Source organism: Schistocerca piceifrons, chromosome 3 (genome assembly GCF_021461385.2).
Source record: "Schistocerca piceifrons isolate TAMUIC-IGC-003096 chromosome 3, iqSchPice1.1, whole genome shotgun sequence".
NCBI lineage: Eukaryota > Metazoa > Arthropoda > Insecta > Orthoptera > Acrididae > Schistocerca > Schistocerca piceifrons.
In genome coordinates this window covers 66,921,189-66,938,249 of record NC_060140.1, presented here as the reverse complement: position 1 = coordinate 66,938,249, position 17,061 = coordinate 66,921,189, and the positions used below count along the sequence as shown (strand labels likewise).

General features: G+C 41.8%; 1 protein-coding gene across 1 annotated transcript in view; it reads right to left on the bottom strand.

Annotated features, from left to right (window-relative positions):
- The window catches only part of LOC124788394 (arylsulfatase B-like), an 85,974-nt gene that overhangs the window by 16,888 nt on the left and 52,025 nt on the right, over window positions 1–17,061 (bottom strand). The window contains exon 7 of the mRNA XM_047255660.1: window positions 11,835–12,087. Coding sequence (XP_047111616.1) covers window positions 11,835–12,087 — 253 coding nt within the window. The remainder of the gene's footprint in view (window positions 1–11,834; window positions 12,088–17,061) is intronic.

Genomic DNA, 17,061 nt, shown 5'->3' with positions numbered 1-17,061 from the left:
CCTCTGACGCAATTACAATATCATCGTCAAATCTCATTCCTTTTACTTCTTCTTCCTGAACTTTATTTCCTTCTCAGAATTTGATAAAATTCAGTAAAAAGGATTAAATAAACTTCAGTGATCGTTTGGTAACAGCAAATACGCACACGAAATGTTCACAACGTCGAAGGTAAGATAGGTACAATCAGATGCCTAAACGCTTAACAGACATACTGCACAATTTATCGTAAATTAGAAAATACATAGTTCTTATCAGACAATGTTTGCAGTCCTTGATTTAGTTGTGACATGATTTAAACTTCATTTGTGCTGTCCTGCAAAACTAAATTAACGTGTAAGGTAATGTTTCCCGCTATCTCATGTCAACCTTCATTGGTTATAGATAACCTTCACCGAGAAAAAGTTTCCTTAAAGACATGAAAAGCGCACCGAGTTGATGGAGGAAATCAAAATATACACGCCCACATCAAGTCCACGATGGAGGTAGAGACGAAAGGTGCCTTGCCTCTCGCTGCCGTCCTTGGCCACCGAAAAGCAAATGGACGTCTTAGGGGCAATGGCTAACGAAAATCGACCTACACGGACCGATATCTGCACGCTAGACACTGCCACCTCCCAGAAGAGAAAAGATCTTTCCTGAGGACCTTGGTGCTTCGTACGGAACCAGTTTCAGACGCTGATATCATGACGCAAGAATTGTGCCGCCTACTGCTACAACCGTCCCAAGTCATATCCACAGTAGAAAGTCTGCATCACTTATCAGTTTACGTGGGAAAAAAAGATGTTTTGATCGCTCTTAAACATATCTCATAAACAAAGAAGGCTGGTGGGATATAGTGCATTCAAGTGACCACCAGCGGTGTCGAAACCTGCGGTATTCATCTGAAAGCTAGGATTCAAGCAATTTAAAAGCGTGGCTACGTATTTTCTGCTTCCTGACGTCGCGACAAAATCTTTATGCAGGGTGTTTCCGTAAGAGGGTACAAAAATTTAACAGGACATAAAGGATGCTCCACTAAACAATTTGAGGTAGGGAACTTGGGGTCGGAGAAGGCAGAGTAAAGAGGTAGTAGGAATAAAATGACAGTACTGTGTGCTTCTTTATTTACATTAGTTACAGTTAACTGCAAATACCATCACTGACACAATGAACGTACCATTTGTACTGTATCTTACAAAATGTGCTGCAACTAGCGGTCATCAACCTCAATGCAAGCATGACATCGGCGAACAAGATTCTGACGCATCCTGACAAGTATCATTGGAGGATTTCGAATAACGTCATAGGCAGCTACATTACCGGCAACTAACTCCATCTCAGTATCCGCTGGGGTCTCATACACAAGTGACTTTAGGTATACCGATAGGAAATAATCAAGGCCCATCGACTAGGATCCCCCCTTCCAGTCCAGCTACAAGGAAATACTTCCTAGTAACCGGACTCGCCTTCCTAGTTTCCTTGCAGGAAATAAGGAATGTACATGTAAATAAAATAGCATGTTAGTTGTAAATAACCGTGGAAACAGTAATGCTAGACAACGAGGTAGACAAAAAATGAAATTCGGGGAAGTTCGGCCGCCAAGTACAAGTCTTATTTCATTCGATGCCACATTGCCACATTGCGTAATGAGGATGAAATGATGGTGAGGACAACACAACACCCATTCCACGAGCAGATAAAATCCCCCACCCGGCCTGGAATCGAACCCGGTCCCGCTTGCATGGGAGGCGAGCACGTTACCACCCAGCCTCTTTTTTTATTTAATATAGTTCGTTGCGTTTGGTCTGGGCGGACGTCACAAGACATCCGTTCAAGTTGATCGTTGACTCCTTGACTCAGTTTTTTTTACTACAGAGAGCACGCAGCCCTCTGACCGAATACGCTGAGCTACGGTGTCGGCATGTAAGCAGGCGGACAACGAGGTAGACAAGTTTACTTTCGTACCTCCTTAAGCTGGCTTCTCCGACCCTAGGTTCCCTGCCTCAAACTGTTCAGTGGAACACTCTCTATGTCGTGTTACAGTTTTACACCCTATTACGGAAACACCCTGTAACTTGTGATAGTACTTGGCTTTTATTTCAGCTTTGTTGTTAATATGAATTTGAGAGAAGCATTTCTCCTGGATGTGGCATTTTAACTTTAGTTGTTATTCCCGACTACGTTCAGATTTGGAAGTGCGGATACAGTACAGGTAGAATGAATGGCTAAAAGCCTGTCGCGTACACATTTTCAATGATAGATTTTGGATCACGGGTCCCAATAATGAAATCTCACTGGAAGTGTTAGTTAGCATGTTATTGCCAGATACCAGACGATTAGCAGCAGTAGATGAAATAGTTTAAATGTATGTAGCAGGCTCAGGTAATTTTGTGAGTTTCAAATTCATTTCGATCACTCTGTGTGGGCGATGGCACTAGCGTCAAACGGACCGCAAACCACGCAACGATGCCTGGTAATTGCGTCAGATATTACAGCACTCCGAGGAAAAATGGTTCAATTACAAATTATGTTTTGCAGAAATTAATTGTTAAATTAAATATTGCGATAATGAACGACATTTGCACAAAACACAGAAGGGCTTCGGCCATCGAATAATGAATGTGGAGTAGCATCATGCGCCAATTTGTGGGTGAAGAGCGTCCGAAATTTCGAATGTTGAATAACTGATATTGGTATTTCAGCGAAAATTGCATCTAGCTCAGAACATTGCAGTGGTGTGATGGTACACTGCCAGAAAACGAAGAAGAGAGAATTGTCGTGAACTTAATTGTGTCTGATTTTCTCCGCAGGGCTATTTCAACGGGATGAATACTTAATAATTATTTGCTTTCCTCTCATTCGGAAGCATGAATGAGGGCCTAGTCTTAATCACAAAGCAGCACATTTTTGTGAATAATAAGAAAACAAACAAAGCTAAATATAAAATCCCAAATCCTAGAACGAGTTTTTGTGGTGTCTTGAAACGGTCGCACTTGACAGTGAGCAGAAAGTCGGAAGACTCTACCAAGATAGAGTACGTAGCAAACTAGCGAAAATAGATTTTTTCACTTAAGAAACAGTTAGATTACGACGATATAAACTAAAGTTGCCATAACTAATTTCGGAAAACGACGTAATTCACTTTCATTTCGAACTTTATAACATTTGGGAAAATGCTTTGGTGGTTGATATGTTCTACGTAATACGATTCAGAGTAATCAGTACAACGCTTATTCAATTCTTAATGTCTTTAATCCATACTTTCATAGTTGTACCATTATTATTAAATACGAATATAACTCTACGTATTACGTTTTCACGCCTCTAACCGCTAAATCGATTCCGGTGATATTTAATATGGGGTAGCTTGAACCCTGAAAAAGAACATAGGCTACTTTAGAAAGTTGTATTATCTTTCTGGGTATTACTAAGATTTTTAAATGTGGTGCAGATGAATGGGATGCGAACAACGCTGGTGCGATAGTCGGCGTCCTTTAGTGATTAGAGATTATTCCGCGAAAGTGGAAATTTTACATTATGTGTGCGCGGTATATGAAAATGAGTTGCTATACCACTTCGCATACCTGCAAATTTCCTGTGGAGACGTGTTGTTCTTGTGGTTTTCAGTCCAGACACTGGTTTGATGCAACTCTCCATGCTACTCTATCCTGTGCAAGTTTCTTCATCTCCTAGGACCTACTGCAACCTACATCCTTCTGAATCTGCTTAGTATATTCATTTCTTGGTCTCCCTGTTCGACTTTTACCATCCACGCTGCCCTCCAATACTAAACTGGTGATCCCTCGATACCTCATAACATGTCCTACCAACAGATCCCTTCTTCTACTCAAGTTGTGCAGCAAATATCTGTTCTCTCCATTTCTATTCAATAGCTCCTTATTAGTTATGTGATCTACCCATCTAATCTTCTGTATTCTTCTGTAGCACCACATTTCGAAAGCTTCTATTCTCTTCTTGTCTAAACTATTTATCGTACGCGTTTCACTTCCATACATGGCTACACTCCACATAAATATTTTCAGAAACGACTTCCTGACACTTAAATATCTCTTACACAATATTGCCTCATGTGTTCCAGCCTTACTACGGAATCCAAACTGATGTTCCCCGAGGTCGGTTTCTGTCAGTTTTTGTTGTCTGAAGAGAATTCGTGTTAGTATTTTGCAGCTGTGTCTTATTAAACTGATAGTTCGGTAATTTTCGCATCTGTCAACCCCTGCTTTCTTTGGGCTAATTATTGTATTCTTCCTGAAGTTTGAGGGTATTTCGCCTGTCTCAAACATCTTTCTCACCAGATGGTAGTGCTGCGATAGCTTCTCGAACCCAGCATACCTTGCAGCAATCTCATGTCCGCCAGAACTTGGATGCAGAACGTCAGGCGGCCTTAAGAGCTAGACACACATCATATTAGACACGAGCCCGTCGCATTTTAGATGCTGAACATCATGCGTCTGTTACAGCTTCCGAGACGCACAGCCTCATTTAAGGACTGTGCGACGAATAGAAAGACGTCGTACCTTTACATGGCGAATCTGGGAGACTTATGGTCAGGGTGCATTGGAATATGATCTTTTAACTGACTATGTTACTTATAAATTAATCATCTCTGTGGGGTGGATCAAAATGTAGGCACTATATTGCAGTGAAATGGAAGATAGAAACGGTTAGTACGTGTTTCTCTGGTGGCAAAATCTCTCATCCAGTACCAGGAGTGCCAAAGGAACCCCTAAAATCTCTAATTCTTTACGAATGCATTGAATCGAGGCACTTTTTAACTACAGTAAATACGATGCATGGTTTCAGATTCGATATGCACCAAAATAGAAACACATTCGTTATGTAACTGCATACAGGTCCTGCATACTTTTTTATGTACATGTCTCTTCACCACTATATACAGAGATGCTTATGAATTGCTATCTTAGCTGCTCCCATCATTCATCATAATAAGACTACTGATACGCGAGCGCAACTGCGGATAACAGTTAGTGTAAGATATAACACTGTTATCATATTGACTGTGACGCAAAATACATAGAATGGCTGGTTAAGTATAAGAGAGTGCCGATGGCCGCAAACGTTTGAAGGTTGCAGCAATGCCTATAATGGAAGTCCTTCTGATACACATTTAGAATTACACATCATCGCTAGATGAATCACGGTTTGGGCGACAACTCGTGAAACATGTTTATGGTGTCATCTGCCTCACCCATTAGATAACCAAGCTTCGTATTCTGAACACCTCACACATATGTAAGGGATCATCTTTGTCCGTAAGATAACTGAGTTTCATATTCTTATGGATAAAGTAGATGCCTCCATACATATTTATGACGTTTTGTCACGAAAACATTTATTAATCTGAAGATGATGTATGGGTTGGATTGTTTGGGAAAGGAGACCAGAAAGCGAGGTCATCGGTCTCATCGGATTAGGAAGGATCGGGAATGAAGTCAGCCGTGCCCTTTCAAAGGAATCATCCCGGCATTTGCCTGGAGCGATTTAGGGAAATCACGGGAAACCTAAATCAGGATGGCCTGACGCGGGATTGAACCGTCCTCCTCCCGAATGCCACCTCGCTCGGTGATGATGTATGTATGACTCGAAAGTAGATGCCTCCATACAAATTTATGACATTTCTTCACGAAAACACTTATTAATCGGATGGTGATGTATGAATCGAAACTCGTAATTAAGGGAAGTGGTAACCACACAATCTGTAACTTCTACGTGTTTTTATAGCATCCTTCGCACTACCTCAACCTTCAAATTACGTAAACATGGGTGCATACCTCTTACGTGACTGCACGTCAAACCTCAACTGTAATCTTATCAGTTGTCAATGTCAATGAAATTTACCAACAACCATATAACATAAGATTTTTATTTTATTTCGAAGGCTAGCAGTTTCGGCATTTCTCTATGCCATCTTCAGACACCATATGCATCTCTCCAAATAAGACGAAAATATCATATAGAGTCATAAATCTCTGGATGTCATGAATACAGTCGGCACACTAGTGCTTCATTCGAAGACTTGATAGTAAAATAGTTGCTGTCAAACAAATATAAGAAATTTTCGTTTTGTTTGGAGTGATGCATAAGAGGACTGAAAATGGCTCAGCCAAATGCTGAAACTGGTAGACTTCAAAATAAAATAACATCTTAAGTTACATGGCCTGTTGGTAAATTCCATTGACATTGACAATTACTTCATCGGTCGATGACCACTGTCCATGATGGACTAACAGAGACAAACTTATAGGGTAGATTAAAAAATAAATAAAATAAAACAAATGAATGAACCATGCCCGCTGATGCAGTGACGCTTGGGAGCAGGTAGCAGGCGATTACATCTAAATCTGTGTATGCACACACACATACTTGGCGGATAATGGCGTGGTGGAAGGTACTCAGCATGTAGCACATATCAGAGTTTCTGCCCATTCCAGTTGTGTATGCAGTGGGGGAAGAATTACGGCTTCGATGTTTCATAACTTTCCGTATTCCCATTCTTATCGCTGTTAGTTGAAACGGCGATGGGTGACGACCAACAGTTTTACTCTGCTATGAACTCAAGCTGAACAGGCCCATAGCCTGCTCCATGTGACCTTAGGTAGCATCGGTCTTGTGGACAGAGCAGGACCAGCGTCGGTGACTGGTCGAGGGTGTTCCAGTGTGTTCCCAACGTTAACTCATTTTCTGTCTGGGCGCCTTTGCCGTGGCGCACCGGGCCCTACTTCGAGCCACCCGTGCTTCGAATACATCCGCCAGTCCAGTTCAGATTCTTTCCGTTGTGTTCCCGTGTCTTCTCTCTTAAATAACGCCACAATCTGCAGTTACTTAGCATTTCCATAGTCAATGCCCTCCTCGGTCGAATGTTTCATCAGGGCATGGCCCTGTTCTTTTGTTTCATTTCTCTTTAATCCCTTATCAGCAAATGGCGCAGCGCAAGCTGATTCGCTAGCGTAGACTCTATGGTCTGCACATTTTGTTAAATTTTTCTTTAATCGAATTTTTATGTTGCACACACACTGTAACACCTTCTAAGCTCCACACTCTAAAGACGGTCATAAAAGCATGGTCTTTGCCGAACGTACATCTGACCAAAAAGCGATTCTGGAAAGTTTATGTTAATCATATTTTTAGCGTTCTTGTGGTGGTGTAACCACACAAACTTCATCCCCTAACACAGCTTTCACCGAGAAGTGAAATATCACATTTTATACATCTACCTTTAAATTTTTTTAATATGACGAAATATTTTCTTAAAAACTTTTATCCGTTAGTGACTGAATTTCCAAAAATTCTAAAACACTTGTACCTTTTTATTTCTGAATGAGAAACGAAATACCCGCTTTCGTACTTCTAGCTTCAAAAATGCCTTATTACCGAGATATATTATAAAAGAACTTTCCCAGTTTCACCGCCATAGGGGCTCAATTTCCAACATCAGTGAAACACAATCTTTATTTCCAACCAAGAATCCAAATTGCTATTTCCATATATTTAGCTTTAAAAATACTTTCATAATTAACTATTATATGTAACAGCCCCTTAACTGTTGAATTTCCAAAAGCACTGAAACACTTTCTTATTTTATATAACCGAGAAATGAAATATCAGGTTTCATAGATCTATTTTTAAAAATACTTGAGTAGTTCTTCATTAATAATTTATTTTCAAAAACCTTTCTCCCATTATTTTACGCACATAGGGGTTAAATATCAGTAAATCCTCAGAGATGTATTTCTTTATTGCTAGCCGAGAAAGCAAATACTGATTTTCGCATGTCTCGCTTCAAAATTGTCTTAATTGCGTCCGTTTTTTCAAAAAATGAAAGAAACATTTCATCTCGTATTTCACACACTTAGGGGTGGAATTTCGACGAATTGCCTCTTAAACAGCACCTGCAGTATAACATTAACATCCTCTTCAAATTTCAAGTTTCTACCCTTGGTGGTTTGGGCTGGACGACGATGAGCCCGTGAGTGAGTCAACCTGTCGGGACATTGGCTTTTATATGAAGGGTGTTTCACAATTCATGTTACAGACTTCTAGAAGTTGTAGAGGGAACTTAGTAGATCAAGTTTTACATGGGAATGCACGTCCGGAAATGATCCTTTGTGCAAGGAAAAAAGAGCTACTCACTCGTGCGCCAGATGTTTCTTGCGCTGTTCGCGTGTTATGGTAGGCTATCCACATTCATGCATGGTACAATGACGCAATGTCACCTGATGTCCCGTGTTTCCATCAGCCTTGTTTTCATACTTGCCGGTAATGCGTCAGTTGACGTGACGGTGACTAGTATTCCAGCAACAGGATGCCTGAGCACATGTCTGCAGAGTAAACCGGTATGTCGTTAATTTACGGTGAATCTCGTAGTAATTCTTCCGCCACACACCGTCAGGTGGATTGCGGAGTATGGATGTAGATGTAGAATCGAAGAGAAACTCAACGTCACGGGTACTTTGCAAATCGTGTGACACCATCTCATTCCGTATTTGCCAGAGTAGAACAATGGGTGCGACAAAGTGGGAAATGCACAAGCGATAGAGCAAACTGTGGTGTTCCAAGAAGGCAGCGCACTGTCGTATTAGAAGAAGAAGTGCTTCATCAAGGTGAACAGAACTCATCTGCGAGTACTCGAACCAATGCACGTGACTTGCATGTGTCTCAGTCGTCTGTCTGGCGTGTTATGCACGAACAGGAACTCAATCCGTATCACCCTTACAAGGAACGCGCCGTACTCGCGGCGGATTTTGTGCCACCTGTCAATTTCTGTACTTGGTTGTCGCGCCGTAGTGTAGATTGCCCTCAGTTTACAAGACGAATTTTGTTCAGCGACGAAGCGCATTTCAACAATCAAGGTGTTTTTGAACGTACGAAAGAGCCACATTTTGAGTAAAGAAAGCCACAAGGCCACGTGTACACGAAGATTTCAGGACACCTTCGGCATCGACTTCTGGTCAGGTATCTGCGATTGTCGCGTGACGGGGCCGTACATCCTAACAGGTGTCAGGCACTTGATTTTCCTGCACCAAGTGCTGGACGAATTTTTAGGAAATATACCACTGGACATTCTGCACGAATTGAGGTTCTAGGAAGATACCGCGGCAATAGATTTCGCAGTTCGAGCCAGAAATTTTTTGAACGTCGTCTATGGGGACAGTTGGATCGGTCGAGGTGGACCACATGATTGGCTACTATGATACCTTGATTTAACCCCTTTGGACCTTCCCTTGCGGGGCCACACGAAGAGTGTGGTTTCTGAGATCCCTGTCCAGTTAGACGAAGATCTGGTTGCATGGATCACGACTGCGGCAATAGTGAATGAGCATATACCACACATGTTGGACAAAGTGAACTTGCCTGACTGCAGCGAACTTGGTGGTCTTCGTATCGAAATGCTGTTGTAATATCATAGGAAATAGTAGTGAAATCTGTACATCTTGCTTTCTTCGTAACATGAAAACGAGCCGTTTCCACATAAGGGTTCAAATGTAAAACTGGACCTACTAACTCCCCTCTGCAACCTCTAAAAGTGTTTAACATGAATTCTGAAACACCCTATATATAGGTATTTAAACAGAATGTTCTCAAAATTATGTATTTGCGATTATGGGGCTACTTGTATATCTACCAGGTTTTGCTAATTCCTTTCAACGCATTCAATATTCGACATTAACGCTGTAAGTGGTACTGGTAAGCATACGAGTATATACCACGGGTCCGTTAAGCTGTTTATTACTTTATTTGGTACAAATTTGCGATTATATTGCTATTACTATATTCATAACGGTTTCTCTAACAACTACGAACATGATTGCTTTTATTATTGCACTGGTTTGCTGTATGCCACAGATGGATTGGAAGAATTTCTACTGCGTTTATTATCATTTTTATGTTTCTAATTTCGTGGGCTTCAGATATTAGCTAGCAAGTGAGTAATGGTATGAATATTTACGGATAGTCTTTGAGGCACTCATCTCAAGAGCAGGTTTTGTGTTCAAGTAGCATTTGTTTCCTGTAGATTGACACTTCTGATGTCTCCTGACATAACCGACGGGAAGTTAAACTCACATTAACATTTCCTATATTATAAAGCACACAATCAATATGGGGGTCCTTTATTAGCATATTCGTAGCTAGTTTTCTTCCTCGCCTTTTATGTAAGGAAAGCGATTCTCACCAATTTATTTCCTAGTTACATCCATTCACCCTTAAATATCCTCTATAATTTTAGCCGCTGAGTTAATGTACACTATTTCCACTGACAGTTCACCTCCAGGAAAATGCATAAAACATGCAACATGAAGAAAATAGTATTTGCACACATTTCGGTATTATTTACTCCTCTTTGTATAATGTTTATAGTTACAGAGATCATACCGACATTCGTAAATATTACTTTTAGATCTAAGCGATTTGTCACTGAGGTCGCATAGTTCTATGATACATAAAATTTTGAGTGGCTGCGTATTGAACTGACCGGAAGACGTTACAGAACAGCATGCAGAAGTTTCGAAATTTGCTGGAGACTCTGATGCACATAGTGTAGCAACTGTTTCTACAGTTTCGGACACTAACACATTAAGGCTGTAAGGGTGGTAGTCTGGGTAATACAGCATCAAGTGAACCAGTTAGTGAAACGTCCAGTACAGACGCAGCACGTATGGTAGACAGTTTCAAGAATCGTTTTACGTAAGTCGCGGAACTGACATCGATTCTGAAGTGGCTACAAATGCGAATAATAAGCATGGTCCAAAACTCGTTGTGAACCACACTTCTTTGGGAAATGTCTTCCTGCCGCACAGAGGTAGTTACGCTGCTAATTTCCTATAGATATTTCAAACTTACCAACGAAACTACCATGTACAATCTTGTGTTCCTGATTCATTCGTATGAATATTCACCACCCCAAAATCGATGCTGGACTTAGGAATATATAATAAATTAAGTAGTTTTATCGATTAGGTCTACCATTTCGAGAGAGTACGCACTGACCACTCAGTATCTCATTCCTGTTGTTGTTGTGGTTTCAGTCCAGAGACTGATTTGATGCGGCTCTCTATGCTACTCTATCCTGTGCAAGCTTCTTTATCTCCAAGTAACTACTGCAACCTTCTGAATCTGCTTAGTGTAACCATCTCTTGGTCTCCCTCTACCATTTTTACCCTTCACACTGCATCCAATACTAAGTTGCTGATCCCTTTATGCCTCAGAACATGTCCTACCAACCGATAAATTTTTCTAGTCAAGTTGTCCCACAAGTTCCTCTTTTCCCCAGTTCTATTCAGTACCTCCACATTAGTTACGTGATGTACCCATCTAATCTTTAGCATACTTCTGTAGAACCACATTTCGAAAGCATCTATTCTCTTTTTGTCTAAACTGTTTATCTTCCTTCTTTCACTTCCACTCATGGCTACACTCCATAGAAATACTTTCAGAACAGACTTCCTGATACCATCTATACTCGATGTTACCTTTCCTTGCCATTGGCAATCTACAGTTTATACACTCTCTACTTCGACCATCATTAGTTATTTTGTTTTCCAAACAGCAAAACTCATTTACTACTTTAAGGGTCTCATTTCCTAATCTAATTTCCTCAGCATCACCGGCTCTAATCCGACTACATTCTATTATCTTCGTTTTGCTTTTGTTCATCTGACATCCTCCTTTCAAGACTCTGTCCATTCCTTTCAACTGCTCTTCCAAGTCCTATTTCATTGTTATGCTCGATCAAACATTTTTCCCACTTACAGCGTTAGTTACATGGATAGTGCGGATACCGCTCTTTTGATTGGCGGTGTACTGCCAAACTCACCGGCCAGTATGCGCCTGTTGGGGTCGCTGATGTAGAGGAACTTGTTGATGACGTGCTGGGGCGCGTCCAGCCACTTTGCGGCGTCTCCCGCGTGCACGGCCTGGTGTGCCAGGTACAGGAACAGCGGCCTCTGCACGTCGTGCTGCTGGATCAGACGCTCCGCCTCCTCTGTGAAGACGTCCGTCGCGTACCGGCCAGCGAACTCCCAGGCGGTCGTCATGTTGCTGTGCATGTCGTAGCCCGCGCCGATGTCCTGCACGGAAACAAACAGTTCTCCTCTGGGGATTGAGCAATCGTGACGTAGTCATTCCGCAACGTAAAGCAGTCACTTGTGACTGGCACTTCTTTGTGTAGTCAGTCAGGGTTACAAGTATTGAACTATATGAAAACAAAGACAAATTATTTACAAACTACGGCGTGCACACAACATGTAAACGTCACTTTTCCAGTGTTAGGTTATGACGCATTCGATAAGCCTGCCATCCTTGGCGATGATGTGGCGCAGACGAAAAGCGAAATTTTGTATGACACGCTGAAGTGTCGCAACATCGATGCTGTCGATTACCTCCTGATTGACTGTTTTCAGTTCAACAACGGTTTTGAAGTTATTGCTGTACACCTTGTCTTTAATATAACTCCACAAAAAGGAGTCACATCTGCCAAATCCGGAGAATACGGCGGTCAATCGTGGCCCATGTCAAAGGCCTTTGGGTACCCCAGAGCCATAATGCAGCCCCAAAATGCCCCTCCAGGACATCAAACACTCTCCTGCTTAGACAGGGTCGAGCTCCGTCTTGCATGAAACACATCTTGTCGAAATCAGGGTCACTTTGGATAATGGGGATGAAATCACCTTCCAAAACCTTCACTTACCGTACGGTGGTCACTGTGCTATCAAGGAGTATCGCAACGATTATTCCGTGACTGGACATTGCACACACAGTCACCCGTCGAGGGTGAAGAGACTTCTCGATCGTGAAATGCGTATTCACAGTCACCCAGATGCGCCAGTTTTGCTTATTGACGAACTCATCAACATGAAAGTGAGCTTCGTCGATAAGACAAACTATACGTACATACTAATTCCCATCATTCTCCGCGGCCAGCCGTGCAGTTCGAACGTCCTAACGCAAACCGTTCAGAAGTATAGTTCAATAATTGTCACTTTGTATATATAATGTTTCCGAAGCGAAAGTAAATACTTTAGAACGTAGTACTGTTGTGTCTAGACAAGACAGCCTAGACACAATGAGAGGAAGCCGAAAGGCACGCGCTAAGTTAAAGCAGGATGGCGTGAGGTCTGAAACAGGATACGTAATGAATGCTATAAAGAAAAGTACGTAGCTTCTGGAATACTTAACTTTTACTCCATCCTTTTTGGTACATCTGGAGATTGTGGCGATACAAGTGAGACTCTTTAGGTACATGCAATGTTACTAATGGCGCAGTGCTAGGTCGTAGCCATTGACTTAGCTGAAGGCTATTCTAACTATTGGCTCGGCTACTGAGCAATGCTTCGTCCATGTAGTTGGTAGCAAAGTCGTCCGTACAACTGGGGCGAGTACTAGTCCGTATCTCGAGACCTGCCTTGTGGTGGCGCTCGGTCTGCGATCACACAGTGGCGACACGCGGGTCCGACATGTACTAATGGACCGCGGCCGATTTAAAGCTACCACCTAGCAAGTGTGGTGTCTGGCTGTGACACCACAAGTACCACAGACTAATTCGATTAAAACAGTCTATTTGAGTCCAGTTTTACAAAGGACACAGCTGTATGAAACCCAACTAAATAATGGCAGAACAGACAAATGATCGAGTTCAGGGCTGATTTTCATAAATTCCACCTCCAGTTTCAATATACTTACGGATGCTTTTGGCCACGCAACGTGTAGGTCTTTGTAGGTCATCTTACCGTTCTTTCACTATTTCTAAATAAAGTTTCTTACTCTTTTTTATCATTCTGTACAATGAAGTTTTCTCTTAATTTTCTACGAAAGACAATGTTATCTTCTAAGTCATATCTCATCACCTAATGTAGGTCACGTGACACACACACACACACACACACACACACACACACACACACACACACACACAAACGCGCGCCCACACGCACACGCACACGCACACACTTACACACACAAACACACACAGTTACTGATTTTCGCCAAGGTTATTTCAATAATCTTCTGGGTACCCGACTGCAGTTTGAATGTCTTCATATCTCTGTTCTTAACCTGCAGTCTCTTCACTGCCACACGTTCACTGCTTCAGTGGCCTATTGAGTTTGTGGCATGAGGTTTTCCTTATCAATATCGTTCTGTTTTTCTCGGTGCAGCATTTTATGTAGAGGACCATGGTCCCTTGCCATCTTCTCAATTTCAGTCACCAAGGAAATGAAATACCTCAATAGCAGCATGCGTATGTGTATCTCCCTCCTTCTTCTTTTTTTAAACTCATATTTTCATTTGTTTCCAGTACTGAAGTAAATTTGCCGGCCTGCGCCTAAATTAGCGCGATGTTAGTGTGATGTGCTATCTTGCTCTACCGCTAATCGAAGCCAGATTCTTTATACACCACTCCCATATGACACTGTTCTATCCACATACGTTCTGCGGTGGTCGTTAAGATCCAACGTCACACTTTCTACATTTGTCAGACTCTGTTAAATGTATTCTGTGAAGCTTCTTTTTTCGGCGGTTTATTTCGTCCATAGTTTTTTACCAGGCTGATCATATAGCAGTTTCTAGGACTTTTTGAGAACGTTCCTCCAGATTACTGTATGTTACAGTTCGTATAGCTTGTTATTATCTCCCGCAGGTGGCTAACGTCCAGCAGGAACATCCTGTTCTGGTTTTGTACTGGGATGTGGCCCGGCTCAGGTGTCTCTATGCTCTACTCAGCACAATGTCCGGGAACTTTTGGCTCAGTTTCGTCATACTCCGTATGAAAGGTGCCTGTTATTTAACTTGGGCGTCTGTTAGCCCAAGGTACATCTTTTTTGGTGGGAGGATTATAACATTTGCCTCAATCTTGAAGATTTCATCCTTCCAGATATACCAGCCAACTGTAGCCACTATATTCCTAACCAGTCTTTGAGCCACAGGGTTTAGTCGGTCAAAGTATCATATTTTTGGTATTTTGGTGTTGACCAGATCTGCCCTCAGCCTTTGTTGTGTTCTAGAGTCATCATTCAGAATCCTCTCCCGATTGGCATTAGACAAGTTTTTTCTGATGTTTGCTTCAGAGTCAGACACTGTTTCATACTCCTATGTGTTGTTATTGACTTCCTGATGGTGCTACTTCGATTACAGTAACATACCCGCGTCATCTGCAAATGCTATGCATTTAGTTATAATTGAGTAAAGATTCATCCTCTGATGTTTGCAGGTCATCATTATGATTAGTGGGTCAACTGCAATAACAAAGAGCGGAATTGACATGTGGTATAAGTGTCAAACCGACCTCTCATTGGCTATTTGTCTGGTGACCAATGCGTTGGTCATAATCTAGGAACTGGCACAATTACAGAGATTTTTAATCATTTGAATAAATTATACTTTGAGTCCTAGATGGTTCGGTGCTTGGAACAAGTAATTCTGAGAAATCCTGTAGAAGGCCTCACGTAGATTTAAAGCTAAAACTTTAGCCTCTGGTCGCAATATGGCTCTGTAAATATGATTTCTCTATAATCTGCCAGACTTTTAAATAAGATTGTTCGTCCTTTTACTGCTGCTGTCTGCCTGTTGTGTATGATCTCCCCTAGGACATTCTTTATTCTAGTTTCTATAATGCGGGCCACAAACTTGTAAATATAGTTCAGGAGAGAAATGAGACGAAATTTAAATCTTCATGTGGATGTCCTTTCGGTATCAGGAATATAAGGCTATCATTTAAGCCTACCGATATTTGCTGGGCTGCTAAGTTCATTGTATATGCGTGCAAAGCAATATTCCATTAAACAGCATACCAAAACGGCCAAAAACATTCCATTATCAGACTATCATTTGAGGATGATTCATTAACCTGCACCTTCCTCGGTGAACCCCAAATATCTTCCACGGTTACTTCACTCGTTAAACGGTTTCTGTCCTGCTCATCTAGCGTTATTGGAAATAGTTTTACGTGGTAGTAGTTCCTTCTCCGTTTATAGTTTGTACACTGTACAGTTGTGTACAGTATTTCCTGACATATTCCCTTCATTCAGCCTGCGATGTCACACAGCTGCCCTCTTACTATTTAATCTGTTAATAAATTGTTCTCTTGTGCGACGTTTCTGTTTCCAGAGATGCAACGATAGTGAAGTTTCCTTGGAGTTACTGTTACTATTTGTGGAAAGAATTTTAATTTCATCCATTTGTCTTCGTTGAAGCAGTGACAACGTTGACTAGATTCCTTCGACTTCTATGAAACTTTCCGCTGCTAGAGGTGAATCGGAATACAATCGACGAAGGCGACGAATAGAAAATTCGGAAGTTTCTTTCTTCAGCTGATTTCCTTCATAACTACGAGCCACCACGTAGCTAAATGGTCGACGTTTGGCATAGCAGCACTCCCACAGAATTATCGATTGAAATGTGTGCTGTTAGCGCCAAATGGTCAACCATATTTCTTGCATTCGTTTACGCAACTCTTTCTTCTCGATTCTGTCTTATCATTAGAAATGTACAATGGTGCAGCTAGTGGACTCAGAAATATGTTGGCCAGTTTCAGTAGCAATTACTCTGTCGCTCATTTTCTTCGCCACATAGATTCTATAGTGGCGTAGCTGTAGCACTATGATAGGAAAAGCGTTGTGAATCTCCCTTCAGAATTTCCCAAGCCTCCTCTAATTCTAAACGACGTACATTTAGTTCTAGAGCTACGGATTTGATAAAGTTTGGTCTTCTGTCTTTTGGCTTTATAAGACCATTAAAATCTCGGCCGACAACCGCTTCATCCAAAATTTTTCCGTACGAGATATAGCATCTCATCTACTAGGAAATGGGCTCGTTTTCACCTACGCTGGTTCCCGTAGAAGTTAATAAATCCAATTCCGTTATACTCAGTACAGCGAGAGAAGAGTTCTGACAGTTGAACTGGCCACGGTGCACGTGCTTCGCGCGTCCACGACGGCCAATCAGATCATCAGATTTTGGTTACGTTATCTTGGCGACGCTCCGGTGATACCGTAGCATTAGGCGATCCCAACTTTCAGGCAGTGGTACCGCCTGCTTCGTTCAGGTTT